At 38.3% G+C, this 16475-nt stretch overlaps 3 protein-coding genes, 1 long non-coding RNA gene and 2 other non-coding genes across 7 annotated transcripts in view; 3 read left to right on the top strand and 3 right to left on the bottom strand.

The window, feature by feature from the left end:
- The window catches only part of LOC131307342 (nuclear poly(A) polymerase 4), a 93727-nt gene that overhangs the window by 39008 nt on the left and 38244 nt on the right, over nt 1–16475 (bottom strand). The gene's annotated exons all lie outside the window — the stretch shown is intronic.
- Nucleotides 1299–11077, top strand: LOC131307344 (endoribonuclease YBEY, chloroplastic). Of its 2 annotated transcripts, none has more exons than XM_058333814.1 (12): nt 1299–1751; nt 4501–4752; nt 4820–4915; nt 5984–6161; nt 6306–6374; nt 6459–6559; nt 6687–6779; nt 8112–8183; nt 8872–8991; nt 9100–9150; nt 9868–10056; nt 10644–11077. In XM_058333814.1, exons 1-12 carry the CDS (start codon nt 1359–1361, stop codon nt 10809–10811), a joined length of 1782 nt encoding a protein of 593 aa, XP_058189797.1. In that variant the 5' UTR covers nt 1299–1358; the 3' UTR covers nt 10812–11077. The 2 variants fall into 2 exon arrangements, with proteins under 2 accessions (XP_058189797.1, XP_058189796.1); XM_058333813.1 differs by having other exon boundaries at nt 5984–6173.
- LOC131309036 (small nucleolar RNA snoR100) lies at nt 5578–5685 on the top strand. Its single transcript, XR_009194710.1, has one exon. It is a non-coding gene; the product is annotated as a small nucleolar RNA snoR100 (small nucleolar RNA).
- LOC131307348 (uncharacterized) lies at nt 9157–9428 on the top strand. The gene is made up of 2 exons (XR_009194100.1): nt 9157–9327; nt 9371–9428. It is a non-coding gene; the product is annotated as an uncharacterized LOC131307348 (long non-coding RNA).
- Nucleotides 12248–15985, bottom strand: LOC131307346 (profilin-like). Its single transcript, XM_058333817.1, has 3 exons — nt 15603–15985; nt 13379–13516; nt 12248–12700 (listed from the first exon to the last, which is right to left on the bottom strand). Exons 1-3 carry the CDS (start codon nt 15723–15725, stop codon nt 12566–12568), a joined length of 396 nt encoding a protein of 131 aa, XP_058189800.1. The 5' UTR covers nt 15726–15985; the 3' UTR covers nt 12248–12565.
- Nucleotides 14449–14551, bottom strand: LOC131308996 (U6 spliceosomal RNA). The gene has a single exon (XR_009194670.1). It is a non-coding gene; the product is annotated as a U6 spliceosomal RNA (small nuclear RNA).

Here is a 16475-nt window from a genome sequence, read left to right as displayed (position 1 = left end):
GAGAGTCTACCCACTAAAATTCAAACCCACCATAGTTGATGTAGCACTTAATAACTACCAACAAAAAAGATAGAATGGTAGCCAGCAGTATAAAAAGAATTGAAGAAGATAGAATGGGAGTCATTCGAAAGAGGATAACCAATAATATGACCTCCACCACCACCTTCCATCTCTGGATACATGCATATTGAATTTAAATGTTGGTGTAATAAGATTAAATAGAATCATTTGACTTTTGTTTAAAAAGAATCTGTTCAGAAATAACAAAACACTACCGAGAATATTTCTCGTTCAACTCTGAGGGCTTCCTCAAAAATCACAATCATCACCTCCTTCCTACTCAATAGAAAGTAAAAAACAGTTTATAAAAAATAATTAAGAACTATAGCAGAAATTGAAAATAAGTAAAGAGTTATGAAAACAATGTTATAAGATTTTACGAAATGAATGTAAACTCGCATTTCAAGTGACATCAAAGTACTCAACAGTTAGATAGATAATCAAATCAAATCATTGACTAAAAGTTGAGATATCATGTGCACAATCTATAGATTATTGGTAGAGAGAAAACAAAAAGAAAATAACGTATGATATGGTTTTTCATATTTTCCCTCTGGTTGCTCTTCATCGATATGACAATTTCTCTTGCAAAAAGAAAATATCAGAGGAAAGTATAAAAGAAAATCCAACCAATCGAATCTATCTACAAAACAAATGTTAAAATACAACATAGAGACGAAACCAAGGATCAAACTACTCACATTAATATATAGTTTTTCAGAGATTCAGTCTCAATATTGCTCATCCGAAAGTTGAACCACTCCTACATAATACAAAAAAGTCGAAGAAAAGAAACAAAAATAGGAATATAGGAGAGAACGCATAGGAGAATCAGTGTATCAAACCTACCTATACAGTTTCAGGGGGAAAAATAGGAGAAACCATCATTGTAGAGAACGCAATAGCTAGGCGGCCGGAAAAAAAAAAGAGAATGTCTTCCAAGAGGTAAACGTAGGAAAAAATAATATATATGAATAGTGTTTCCTACAATTTTAAATTTTGAAATGGAAGTCGGCAATTTCCCAAAATCAATTGTGACGTAGATGGCAAATCTTGTTCAAATTATATATGGGAAGTGTTTTATTTTTTTTCCTACTCAGCCGAGAGTTACTTTTGAACGAAGATTACCACATTTATCTTTGTCCAAACAATATAAGTTATTTACTAAATTGCCATTGATTTGTACGTGAACCGTGGAGAAATGTACAGTTGTTTTTTTTCTGGAAAATTATGCCACTAGGCTCCGTTCACTACCTACCCGGGAAAATCATTTCATAGCCACGTTCACCCAAACCTGAATGCTCCCCCGCTTCTCTCCCCTCCTCCGCACCCTCCACCCGCATTTCCCCGCCGACCCCATGGCGGCGCGCGCCGTTTCGCGCTCCTTATCCTCCCCCATCACCGCCTACTTTCGCCACTCTTCTTACTCGACTCTACTTCCATCTCCAATCCGTTTATGCGCCTCGCCCTTGTGTTTGGACTCCTCGGTGTTCGGTTGGAGGCTCAGCGATTCGCGACGCGAGGATCCGAGCGTCCCGAGAGGCCTTTTCGAAAAGTTGTTTGCGGCAGAGAGAGGGTACAGGAAGGTGCCGCGGGGGAGGCGGAAGCCGGCGAGGAGGAAGCGGAAGGAGTTGGAGCTGATTGTCGATATTTGCATCGAAGAACAATTGCCTGACGATTCGGAAATTTCGGTATCTCCTTCACTGTCTGTTTTTGTACTGTATATGCATCAGTGTATGATAGGCTCCGTTGATTTGTCAAGAATGTTGTCTAGGATATTGATTGTCACGAAAATAGTATATTGTGTTTGCTCATTTGACGAAATATTGGTAAAAGAAGTTGAAAATATATCAGCTCTGATTGTCTGGTCCGCTAAACGAGAACTTAAAAGATGACAAGAGGCATAACCAAAACCTCAAAATGCTATGGTGTCTACCCTTACGGTGTCTCTGTTATGCCTCTTGTGGTTTTCGGTTATGCCTTTTGAGGTTTTGGTTATGCCTCTTGTGATTTTCGGTTATATCATGTGTGGTTCCATGTTATGCCATGTGGGTTTTCAGTTATATCATGTGTGATTCCATGTTATGCCATGTGTGGATCTGTGTGTTGTGTGTTGTATAACATGGAACCACAAAGGTCATAACCGAAAACCACAAAAGGCATAACCAAAAATCACAAGAGGCATAACGGAGATGCTATAAGGGTATACACCATAGCATTATTCTAAAAAGATTACATACAATGAAGGAGAATGCTAAGGTATCACCCCTTTGTCGGGAATATTGTATCCCTGCATTAAACATAAGATGGCGTAAGAAAAAAATACAAATGGCATAATAGAAACCCCAAAAAATGGCGTAATAAAATAATACCATAAAATGGCATAACATTTACCTGAATAAGACATAACGCTTGTATCATGCATAACATTTTCAAAATCACTCTTTTTTACGGTGTCCACTGTGATAACATTCAACAATAAATGGTATAACATCTGCCACGAAAAGACATAACATGTTATGGTTTGGACAAACTGTAGACACTAAAATCTCAGTGCGGCTCAATCGCCGTCCATTTAGTCGAGATGAAACATAATACTATTGATTAAATTCAAGATCTTTTTCGCCTTTTGATTGCATGACTCGAATTTGCGTTACACACACCATAAGACGGGTTTACTTTAGAATTCCCCGTCAATGAATTCTTTTTATTTAAAAAATGTTCATTTCTTTTTAAAATACATTCTTTTTAACTTCTTGTTTTACGGACCATAATATCTTTTTGGGGCAGAGGGAGTAGTTGTTAATTACTCTGTAGGAAACTAGTTGAAAAATGAAGCTCATTGAAAATCGTTTATCTTATGTAATTCTGGTGGGAGAGTTGAAGACAAGGTCCAAACATTACCTACTAAAACAGTTAAAAGATGCAGGAAACTCATTGAATTGTTCGAGGTTGATGATAGATTGATAATACGACGACGTGGGCCTGGCCATCCTTCGTTTGCTGTCGACAGTCGAAAATTATAGGCCGTTTTATGTGGCAGTGATTCTGATTCACTCAGACTATGATGTTTGTGTATTTGCTTGTCCGTAATTTACATGATTGAAATGTTAGTTTGCCCAACCCGTGTCCACAGTCATTTCCAAGATAGATTTTTCTCGATAAGTGTACTACTCTCTCAGTAAATTGCTGTAAACTCAGAAGAATTTGGTTTGAGGGATATGGGACCACTTCCTGCAGAAGGACATTATAAAGGAAGTAAAAAGTAATGTGAATTCGATCGACTACCGACACTTGGTATCACCAACTGATGAGAAATCTAATGTTGAGGTAGTGAGAATTGCATGGTTGAGTTAGTGGGGACAATGGGTGTCCAATTGCCCATCCAAACTCCTTTGTGATTTTTAATGGGCCACTGACCAAGTAGGATGGTGTTACTGTTGCAGTTAATTTTAGCTTTTTTGTTCACAAGAGAGTGCGTAATAATGCATGATTTATACCCACCGGACATTAGTAAGGCGGGGCAGCTTGTCACAGATTTAGAATCTGACTGAGCAGGATAGTTCAATAGTGTAGCTCTCACGTGATGCTTAAGTACTTGGGAGAAAAGGAGGCAAACAATGATGTCATGGTTAATAGAATGTACTGTTATAATGCTCCCTCCAAAAGGAAGGAAAAATAATTCAGCATTAAACTGGACTACCATTCCGAAAGCATTTTTATTTTATGTTTATAATTAACTTCTGCAAGAATACCGTTAGAAAGCATCACACGTGGTAGCTTAGAAATCAAGCCAGATGTGTGGAGCCACTACTATAGTACCCTTGAAACAATCAAACTGAAACAAAAATGAACCTCGAATGGCAAAACTAAAAAGTCTACAACAAATAGCTGAAATGATGCTTTCTCTATTCTTGGCATTGAAACTTATGTTACTGGAGTATAACACTACCTGACTAGTGAGGTGATGAACCTTCTGACGAAGCAAACTGGAAACTGGTGAGATTTTGTGAATAGATTGTCTGTGGCAAATGATTCCCACGTCCTACAAATTCAATACTCGAAATTATTGCCGTCTCACTTGTGCATATATCAAATCAAGAACAAGAATTTCAAAGAGAAGTTGAAAGTGGACTCATATGGGTATTCTCTTTCCTTATTCTCCCCATAACCATGGCACTCTATGCATTCCCATCTTAACAACCTTGGAGGCTGAGCGATCCGATTTGGACCACCAAAAGCAAGTCATTTACTTATTGATTTGATTCCCCTTTGAGAATTGTCCTACTTTCCCTTAATCGGTACCTCTTTCTTATTTGCTCATTATGTAACTTCCCACGCGGTGTAAAGCTTCTAGTGCGATGTTTATCCTAAATAATCTGTCATTTTTAGGCCATTTAGCTATTTTGTTTTATGTGCTGACTTTTCTGCACATTGTAGGGTATTGCAGAAATACTCCGTCTAAATGCTCCGATGGCAATGAAGTTGGCACTTGGTCGCCTAAAGGATCTGAAGTCCAAAACAAGAGATCTCGCTATAGATGATGTTGGTTGTTTCGAAAGTGTTGAGTTATCATTAGTTCTTTGCAATGATGAGTTCATTCGCCAACTCAACAAGGAATGGAGGGATGAAGACCATGCTACTGATGTTCTTTCCATGTCGCAACATGTTCCTGAACTTAAAATTCCAATTGTAAGACCTCATTAATTGTGTGTGGAATCTCCTTCGAGGCAAAAACTTGAGATGCTCTTTATTGCAGCTCATGTTAGGGGACGTTGTAATTTCTGTCGAGACAGCTGCGAGGCAAGCAGAGGAAAGGGGGCACTCTCTTGTTGATGAGATACGCATCCTAATGGTTGGTTTACCAATATCTTTGTCGAATTACACCAATGATCCCATATCTACATACCTAACTCTTTTGCTCCTCTAGTATGCATCTAGTTTCCTTCAAATGTTTAGGGCTTCCTCTTTTCCTATTACATGGCATTCATATTTTTATGGTTCGAGATCTAGTACTTTTTGATTCTTTTAGATAATCAAATTGCCGCACAGAACGCCGCAGACACTCTTAACTATACTTAAAAGAAAATATGTGATTTGCCTTACAAAGCAACTACTTTGAGTACTTGGTTATGCTGAATGATATGTGAGGCGGAGGGGCATATGCTATTGGTCCCACCTCTAGAGATGTTATGAGAACAACTAAACAAGTCTCATGTGCAACCCCCACTTCCCACTTCCCACTTCTAAATAGGATTAAATAAAAATATATTTTTCTGCATCGATCTAATTCTAGGCCATGTATAATGTGGTACCCTCGTCTTGTGTTAACTGATTAAATTCTATTTTTGTTCGTCATTTTGTTAGAGTACTTGCAGAGAGAAATGAATAAAGGGAACAGAAACAAATTCAAGGACAGTAGAAACAGAGTGGTTCTATAATCAACTCTTTATCTTTGCTAACCAATCATTTATTAAACAGGGAACTGTAATTGTGCATACCGATGCTCTGGACTATCAATGACGGAAGCATGGTAATATGCACATAAATTGATTTGGGTCTCTAGGCCTGCCCTCTCTGATGCCATTTGGCTTTGATTTGGGAGCATGGTTTTACAACAAAATGTCCTTGTAGCTCCTCAGTTCTTGGAGGTTTAGGGGGACCACTGTTTTAGTGGTATTCTGAGAGCAGCCACTTTGTGCATATATTGCCCAAGGTTAGGTCTGTCTCCAATCATCCCCCGCCCATACCCCCAATGATTGGGGACTAGATGGGTTATGTTATGTTGTTGTTGTTGGAATTGTAATTGCTTTGATGGAGAATCTCACATTGCTTGGGTACAGAATGGGCTGTCGGACCTCTCCACCTACTTGCTTAAGCTTTTGTGTTAGACTTAAAGTTTTTTATGGTTTATCCGTGGCAGGTACATGGGTTGTTACATCTCTTGGGGTTTGATCACGAGATTAGTGATGAAGCTGAAGCAGAAATGGAGGAGGAGGAGGAATTGCTGTTGAAGACTCTTGGGTGGAAGGGGAAAGGATTGATCCGAAGTGCTTATGATGCTGATACACATGGAACTACTCATTTGGATAACACAGATGGTAATTTCAATGGTATAATTGCCCGTACATTTTTTTTTCTAATCATCCAATAAACATTCCTCTTGGCCAGCCACATCCTTTACCCATTAAGCTATATTTGCTTATTTGTGAGGTTGCAGAGTCTTACACGTTAATTGTTAAAAGACAGGAAGAAACAAGGCAGTCTACGATTCTACAAGCCAAAGTTTAGCTACATCTTCTGTGATATGGATGGTGAGACCTATCTGAAATGCCTCTGTTTATTGTTGTTCTTTGAATTTATCATCTGCTTATATTGCTTTACTATTCAAATACAAGGCACACTGCTGAACAGCCAAAGCCAAATTACTTCAACTACGGCACAAGCTCTGAGAGAGGCCTCTTCAAGGGGTCTCAAAGTGGTGATAGCCACTGGTAAGGTAAGCCGTAAGCACAGATGGGATTTTACCCTCCCTTTTCTTTTTTGCTGGTGGTTAATTTTCCTTCTACCAGATACTGATTCTTTATTGACACATAATGGTTACTTAGTGATACCTTTTGGAACAGACTCGTGCAGCTGCCATAAGTGTTTTAAAGATGGTAGACTTGGCAGGAATAGATGGTATTATTTCAGAGTTTTGCCCTGGAGTCTTTGTGCAGGTTTTCCTCTAACCCTACATCCTTTTTATATTTTGCATGTTTGGGTGCAGACATGATACATTGCTCTTATGGTATCTAAAAGCGTAGGCTATAACTTTCTTTACTTACTAAGGGTTTTGGAAGATGGCAGGTTGGGGAAAGAATAAGCTTTGGGTATATAGGGCTGTACGTAGTACGTATTTTGTATTGAAGGTTCTACACTCTACAGGTTGGTTTCTGATGAGTGATGGCTCTATGCCTCTATGCATTATGGGGTTTTCAGACAGGGACAGCAAAATATTGAATAATCCCAAAGGAATTCAGAGGGAAGGGGGACGATTATAATCATATAATGAAAAGAAAACAAAAATGTGGAGTTCTTCTATAGAAGCCTACTGGGCTGCAACTACTCCAGCTCAGCAAGAAAACAAAAATGTGGAGTTCTTGCATCTCGATGTATACGTAGTTCCACCTATGAATATGCTTACAGGCGGATCAAAAAAAAAAAAAATGCTTACAGAACTATCCATTTCGGACTCTAAACCTCTGCAACAGTTGGTCTTGCCATGAGGCAAAACTAATTTGAGCCGAGTTATCCCCTGAGCTGAGCTAGAGTGTGCCCAGAGGGCAGAAAAACCTTCAATTGTCACCACAGTTAACATGCTGCCATTGCTTCAGCAGGACTGCTGGTGACCCCTACTGTTAAGTGCTATGAATTTGTTATTTTTGCACAGTAGACAATTAAATTGCAAACTTGAAAGTTTCTACAATGAGTCAATGACCATCCAATGTACCTAAAGTAGCCAAGCCCCTATTACAAGGCACGCCTTGGGATTATTTGAAAAGCCTTAATGAATTAAAATTGCCACGTCTTGGTTGAACATGTGCCTGTACTGCATAATTCACCTCGGACGGAAGCACTTGACCTTGATTTAGATGCTTGTTGCAATAACTTGTGTAACATCATGTTCTGCACTAACATTGAGTTTGTCTCATCGCAGAAATAAAATATTTATATGGGTATGTGTGTAGTAACGAGTCTTTTATGTGAAGGATATAAATAACAACAAATTTTGCTCCTGAGGCTTCTTTAATATTTGTTTTTGGCCCCAATGGCATGAATTGTCGCATGCTAGAAGAAACTTGAATCATTTAGTCTTGATACCAATGAAATGTTACCAACACGTTTAGTAATTTTTTTCAAGGAAAGCATTGTGCCAATTCATTTGGCACATTGTTTTGTTTTCTGCACTCTTGAGATGTTCTTTCTATCTAGCTAGCTTGATCCGTCTAAGTGGTTGATACTATCTACTTTTCATTGCCTCTTGCCATTAATTCTCTGTTTGATTCCAGGGATTGCTTGTTTATGGCAGACAAGGTCGGGAAATCTTTAGAAGCAATTTAGATCCTAGTCTCTGCAGAGAGGTAATATTGTTGTATTAGTGAATTTTCTGGAGGTGTCCCAGTTTTAGTTTGTTTGTTAGCGTATGACGTTATCAAATGGCGTAAACAAGTTTAGGGAAATAAATTCTTTGCACGGATCATGGTCAGTGTTGCTTTGCGCTGGAGTTGGAAAATAATTCCCATCTTATATAAAGACTAGCCTCTTGCTGTTCAGCTGTACTGGGTGTTGAGCTGTCTTTCTCTTGTGCAAAACTTTGTTGACTTATTATCTGTAGCAAAGCGTCAGACTTCTGCTTCTGGGCCTGGTTTTAGGTGACAAGCAATGCTCTTGTTGCGTGGTGCTTTGTCGGTGATTTGTAACTTGTGTGCTTCTTCGGGTTCGTTTTGATCCAGCTTTTACTTGGTTGTTGAGAGAGTTTATTAGTCATTCATACAAGTAAACGGATAAAACTCATAGGAGTAGTTGTTTGCTTTCCCGCTGGCCCTTTATTAGGCAGGTATTCTGTGGCTTCAAACCAATTAAGATGGCAAAAGCTCTGAAAGTTGATCTCCTATGAACCTAAGATATTAAAAGGTATACACCCTGACAAGGATCTGAGAACTCACAAGCCTATCTTGATGAGTCATGAAGGACAGCTTACTCTTACTCAGGTTATAAGAACTCCTATGTAACAGAGAAGTGAAGATTTTTGCTTTGTCCCAATTGCAGGCATTTACTTACTCTCTGAAGCATGAAATTCCACTTATTGCATTCAGTGAGGATAGTTGCTTAACATTATTTGGTCACCCTCTTGTGGACACACTTCACACTTTAAATCATGAGCCTAAGGTATGTGATTCACTGATTTGGTTATTTCTTCGTCTCCCAGCATAATCGCTTGATTGAGTGCCTAATTGACCCTTTTTATTACTTGGTTTGCATGAATCTTTTGGGCAGGCGCAGATCATGCCTTCCATTGAGCACCTCTTGGCTGGGATTGACATACAGGTATGGTGTTTAAATTGGCAGTTCTCTTTTTGGGCTTGGACAGAACATACCCTTGGGTGGCCCAAATGTTTTTAACACTGGAAAGTGCACTTTTATTGTTTCCAAATTTCACAATGCCCCTCAAGTATGCCCATGCACACATTTCACTTTGAGTGTGGCAGTTAAGTTGGACTGCTTGTCCATATCACTGCTATGGTCTCTTTTAGTCTGTTTTGTTAAGTAATAATCTCACTTTTGACTGAGATTTCCGTTTGGAATGCAGGTGAGAAAAGAAAAGATTAGTGTTAGTTTGTTACTCACCTAATCTCACCACTTGAAATAAAAAATGGAATTGGGATTTTGTATGTGCATCATTCTCTTCATTACCTGACAATTCTTCTCATTTCCAACTTTAAACAAGTGAGGGTTTTCTTTTGCCTCCATTTCTTCTCATTTCTACCAGATCCCCCAAACCCCATTGGGCTGTCATTACTTTAGGAAGCATGCATGATTTTTTAATCTTATAAGCAGATCATTTTTATATGTCTCTTCTGTTAATAATGGAATGAGAAGTAGTGCTTGTCGTATGTGCATATGTTATCATCTGGAGGGAGAACATTGTCCTAGTAATTGGTACCCTCCTGGTGATCAAGTTACAATGAATCATGATAATATCTTATAATTTGTGTTGTCTTTGGTTTCTCTTGCTGTGTGGCACATGATCATCCAAATACACAGAAGTTGATATTCTTAGACACTGCCGAGGGAGTGGCCACTGCACTGCGGCCCTTCTGGGCGGAAGCTACTAAAGACCGTGCTACTGTTGTGCAAGCTGTGCCAGATGTGCTCGAAATTGTACCCTCTGGAACATCAAAAGGAAATGGAGTAAGAATGCTACTTGATCATTTGGGAGCCAGTCCAGAGGAGGTACGTACCAACAATTTCTTTTTCTTGTCTCATTGTTTAATCATCAACCAAAACACTTCTAAATGTGTCTCCTGGAGCCTGAGTTCCATTAACAGGAAATAAGAAAGAAAAGTGGTGACAAGAACCGATTTTCTTTTATTTTATGAGTGGACGAGACGGGAGGAATACTAGAGAAAGGCGACAAGAAGTTCGCCAAAAGAAAATATAAGCAAGCAAAGCTAATTAACGGATCAACATACAACTCACACACTGCCCTTCAATCTCTAGAAGTAAAATGGATAACAGCGGGAATTTGCTTAAATGAGGAAGAAAAGGAATCCCAAAATGACGCTCTATTCCACAATGACTCGATGTCCTTGAACTTGTGCAAAAAAAAAACCCAGAGTTCTGCTCCAACCAAATACGGAAGAAAATAGGAGTGAAGATATTCTACGATCCCATAACATTTTGCTTTATCTTACGCTGTTCGTTGTTGAAGGACAATGCCATATCTGAACCTGTTGTCTGGAAGTGCTGGAGAAATAAGACATGGCTGTATGAATCACTCTTATTAGCTGTTCATTTGTTGGCAATTTTTGTGGTTTTAGATAATGGCTATTGGAGATGGTGAAAATGACGTTGAGATGCTTGAGTTGGCTTCTCTGGGCATTGCTCTCAGTAATGGATCAGACAAGGCAAAAGCCGTAGCTAACGTGATTGGTGTCAGCAATGATGAAGATGGAGTAGCCGATGCCATCTACCGCTATGCATTCTGAGCTTTTCGGTTCAAGCAAAAAGAGGATGAACTGGCATGACTTATTTTACGTCGGGGCACAACACATGCTCAATATTTGTTGTTTAATTTGTCAGCTAGTGAACAGAAATGTCATTTTTTTTTTCATTACAAATATGTCATTGTTAACATATCCTCGGTAGGCTCATTTTTTTTATAGATGGATTTATTGTATCTCTGAATAAGATCTTTTGTTTCAAGGGTCTACTTGCAAGAGAAATTGACATGGTCAACCTGTCAGTTTTATTATGTACCCTTCTATGTGCAACCTTTTTTTTTTTCGAGAATATTAATGGTATAACTATGTTTCAATCATATATATACTTGAGCTCTTTTAAGAAGGCCCTGTTCTGTTAAAATTCTTATTTTTTAAGTATTTATTTTTCGTTTTACGAGATAGATCATTCTTTTACAATACATTACATTTAATTTAAATTATAAGTACTTATTTCCCTTAGTGTAACGGGGCCTAAAGATCCTTCAAGTATACACCTGAAATGTCACGGCAATTATCTCTGTGTTAACAATGGGAAAAATTAAGTGGAAGAGATGTACAAATTGAGTTTTCCATCAGACAACACAGTCATTTCAAAAATCAAGAGAATGTTAGTGCTCCTATTTAATGAGTGAACTGAGATTCCCATTTTGAGAAGGAATGAAGCAAAATTACATGAAGGCAAACAAGGCAATTAACTCTAATTTTTTCCATTGACTAGACAAAATAGACACAAATTTTGGAACATTTCAAAAAGGAAAGATAAACTACTACTACATTTTGGGACGGGGAGTGTAAATTAAAGCGAAAATGCTTCCAATTTCCATTACCATAACGTTCAATGCATTATGCATCGATGACTCCAATGGGAAGAGCTAAATCCCACATGGAGCTTCACCTGTCAAAATTGGCATCCCAAGTCTCTCCAAATCTTACCTTCAAATGTATAGCCAAAATCTTCTTGGATTTGGCATCAACCCATTTGCTTCAAATTTGACACAATCTATCAAATGCAAAAGTGACTTTTTGATATCTAATAGTAAATACAAGCCCTTTTGAGTTTTTTAGATTATGAGAGGAAAATTGACACATGATTGGAGAGGAGGAATGTCGTCAAACTTGAAGGTGTTAAATTGCCACATCATCCTTCAACTTCAAAAGTTTTTGTCATCTTCAAATTAAAACCAGAGGTTGAAGATATAGAATGAATTCAATGAAGCCGAGGAGCCTTTGCTTCCAAGGGGTCAAGAACTGGGTGCGGTTCCAGCTGCAGATTGTGTAATGGATGCTCAAAACTGGAGCCAAGGTATGAGAACACACACACAAATGTGTGCTGATTATATGCATCGACATATTACATCGACGTCATCAATATCGACGGAGAAAAGCAAATTTGAATCAGCTCCGAACAGTAAACAAGATAATTAGAGACCAATCAAACGAAAACACTTGCATTAAAGCCCGAAAAACTTTGATTGTCCACATATGAGTAAATATCGACATTAAACCCAAACTGAAGGGCGCGTAGAATAACATCATTTCATACAAGGAAGAGACCATACTCTTCCTTTTACAAGCAGCAATTCACACCCCAAAGTTGTTCAATACTTTTTCAAATACGTAAATACTACACCATTGCAACAACCCCAACTTCCAGTAGATAGATGCAAGCACCCGAAAGAAAAGAGGCAGCCAAAAAAAGAAAAGGAAAATAATGAAAAAAGAATAAAGCATACACATGACTAGAGACCCTGCTCAATGAGATAATCACCCAGCCTTTCCACAATCATGTTGCACTGGCCAGGAGTCATGGGTTCATCATATATTCCAATGATCAAAGCTTGATTGGTCTTCTTGATAGTTATACCACCAGGGCCCTGAAACCAATCCATTATCATAGTTAAGTTTTGCCCAACCGAGACAAGAAATATGGGCATATATGACTTATGTCATCGGGTTTAAAATTTATAGACCAAGGCCTATTGTCGCAATCTTTTCAGACTGAAATATGCTACCAGAAAAAGCTTGTTCCAAAACATGGTAATTTTTCTATTGACAGGGAAATTACAAAAAATTCTAGTGAGACTGTGAGTACAAGTTTGGCAACAGTAAAAAGTGGTCACTCCGCACAATGTTATACACTCAGAAAAATGTGCTTTTACATAACTATTGTGGAAAAACATATATCTACTGGACGTCTAGTAGCCCAAAGAAAATTGATCTATGTATTTTAGGCAATGTGATACACTGCATTCCCAATTGATAAATCGAAAAGAGCTGTGTTAATACAAATCAGGACAATAAATCCCATAGGTACACAGTAATTTGGTCAATTAAGTGACAAGGCAAGCTGCCAGATACCAGTGAGGAGAACACAAACTGGCATTAATACAACTCTGCAAACACAGAACCAGGTCACAGTGGCAATAACGACTCGTGCAGAGAACCACGTCCCAACTAACCGGTTCAAAGTTGAAACATTTGAAAATGCTTTCTTATATTAATATAAGAACAAAGCATGAAAGAAATAGTGTCTGAGTCAATTGACCCATTACCTTCTTTCCTCTTATGACAACCCCTGCTTCTCCTTGGATCACCATATATTTTGTGCTACCAAGGTACAAGCCAGTTGGTGCAAGTGTTCCAGGTTCAGTAAAATCATTCATAATACCTGTTATTTCCTCAGGCTTAAACTGCAAAAGCGATCAAGTGAAAAACAAACCTTAGTTAGACAAAATTATTTGGACTAAAACACAAAGAAAACTAATATGCTGATCAGTTGATGCCATTGAGACTGCAAGTGGATGGTCGAATTACTTAGTCGGAATGCAGAGCAAGGCCATGCATTCCTCGTTATATCCACAAAATTCAAGGGCATAGTTTCAATTATTGAAAACAGATTCAAAATTAATAAAATATTCCAAACTCGTGAATATTCCAGTCAGGTACATGATCTTAATTAGATTGTAGAGGTAAATATCGCCCGATAATTTATCTTCAACAATTCGAAAGACTATCACACACACATAATACGCCTCACCAAAATAGCTGATACTTGCCACCAGACTGCAAATTGTTGTTACTTGTTACTCCATGAATGTTGAACACATCGCCCCCAATTCCAAGCTCTAAATCGATACGATGGCGTCCTCCCCCATCATACCAGGGGCCATACGACTTTCGATGAAGGACTTTTGCAAGTAAAGTGACTGGATTAAGAGATGATAGCTTATTTATGAAGTACACAACATTATAAATTTGCGGGCTCTAAAATGTGCTTTTGACGACTCTCAATTTCTTGCACAACAGTAATTAACCGAGAACTTAATCCGAACCTAGAAAATGCATGATCAAAATGACAGGAGCACCAAAATCAAATTCTTCATCCTTGTGTGTTTTAGGACGACTTTTTGAAAACCCTACGTTGCCGAAGTAGCTTGAACTTCCAGTGCTTACTCCTTGTCCACATCTCTTTCCCTTTTTGTTAAGTGAAATTGTCCTCGAAGTTTATCGTCTCCGGTCCAGTTATAGGAGAACTGAATACGTCTATAGATGTATGTATAGCAAATGCAGAGCAACAATAGCAAAATCACCTCCTTAAGGTTTTTTTTTTATGTAATAATACCACTAGTTAGACTGTTTCTCGATTTGTGCAAGTCATCCTTGCGCGGGAGACATGCTAATCTTCTCTGTATCATTCCAATATTATTGAATGTCCCGGAGGGGGCACATACATGTACACATAAATAATCAAGTACGCACATAGACAAACTAAGATGAAAAGTTGGAGGCAACAACAGCTTTGCCAGCTTATGCCCTTGATGTATGAATTTATATCTAAGTCCGTGTATATTACTTTTATTCACTTCAGCGTGTTGTATTTACATAGATAGGATAGATACTCTAAGAGGATCTCTAGTCTTTACTCAGAATGTGAAACCGATATAGATGTGCGTAATACACCCAAAAAGAGATGTCAAAAACCATCAGGTGGTGCGTGGCTCCCTCCAGACCCTACACAGCTTCGCCCTGGTTTGTCCCTTGAATTGCTACATATCAAAAGAACATTTTCTTCGAATTGAGTTAAACTTCAGAGTCAGCGGCTGGAGATGGCCAAACCTCCCAAGAACTCAATACCGTCATGATATTTGCAAATTACAGGGACTAATTGCCTATTGGTAATAAGCAAAGAAGCTTATCAAAAGACTGCCAAAGTCAATGAAAGCATAAAATTAAACCTGATCAGGTACCAAGCAAACCGAAAACCAAAAAGTGCCAAAGTCACACAAAAGCCTAAAAACCTGATCACGTACCATTACCAAGCAAATCCCAATCAAAATTAGCCAAATCAATCAATCAAAATTAACCACGAAAATTGAAAAACAACTAAAATCCAATCATTTTCACAGTAAAAAAAAAATTAATAAACGAAATGGGAGGCAGATCAAGGTATCGAGCCCATTTTTTCAGTACTAAAGAACAAGTAAATCCAAAAGGTTCCAAAATGAAATAAACCCCTAAGGAAAAAAGTTGATCAGTTATCAAGCAGACCCAAATCAAAATTAGCTAAATCAAACTGATAACAATCGTTACAACTAAAATCTCGTCATTTCAATTGCAGCACATCCATAGACTGAGACAAAAAATACTAAACATCATGGTGGGTCAGATCAAGTTATGAATCCCAACTCCAGTAAATCTATACATACATAGAGAGAGAGAGAGAGAGAGAGAGAGAGAGAGAGAGAGAGAGAGAGAGAGTGAGAGTTTATGTATGACCTGAGGGAAGGAGGCGCTCTGGGCCCAGACGCTGCCGTCTTGGCCGAGGATGGCGGCGGAGGCGAGGGTGTTGCCTTCGATTTCGTACATCAATTGCTCGTCCACGTACGATTGCCACGACATCTTTCCTTTCTACTGTACTTCTTCGACCCTTTTAGCTTAGAAAAAACCCTTTCCTGCTCGATTTCTTCTTCTTGGATTCGTTTCGATGGTGGGTTTTGAGTAGCAGGTCTTGTGATAACGAAGAAAGGGAAAGTTCGGGAAATTCCACTATTTGACGTTATCGTCGGTTGTTCTAAAAAACAAGTGGAAAAAGTTGCGTTGAAAATAAGCTCCCAAAAAGCAGCTCTAGATTCTCTTTTTGCGGGAGTAATACTATGTGCAAAAAAAAATAGATAAAAAAGTATTTTTAAAGTGTACATGAACGGTTCAGATATACTGCACAATAAATTTGAGCCGTTTATGTACACTTTAAGGGTATTTTTTTTGTCAATTTTCTTTGTCTCTAACACTTCTTTAATAAAATGGTCTTTCCTCACGCTCACAATTATCGTAGACAGTCAATTTACTCTTTTACTTTGATGATTTACTCGGTAGATTCAACAAATGAAACGGTTTGAATTATATCAAGATAATATCTCGATTGAGCATACGTAGGGATGCAAACAAGTTCCATCTTTAAACTCTATCAGGCTCAACAGAGCTCAATATAATGTCGGTCTCATTTGAGTTTGGCTTAGGTTCGATTTGAGCTTGAACACTTTAACTCGAGTTCGTCTCACTTATTACAAGTTTTGAAGCTCCGGCTTCGCTCGTTAAATTCAAACAATCCGAATCCAAGATAAAAGCCCTTAATTTTTATTTTATTCGTTA

Source organism: Rhododendron vialii, chromosome 11a (assembly GCF_030253575.1).
Source record: "Rhododendron vialii isolate Sample 1 chromosome 11a, ASM3025357v1".
Classification (NCBI taxonomy): Eukaryota; Viridiplantae; Streptophyta; class Magnoliopsida; order Ericales; family Ericaceae; genus Rhododendron; species Rhododendron vialii.
This window is presented reverse-complemented; position numbering and strand designations above follow the sequence as displayed.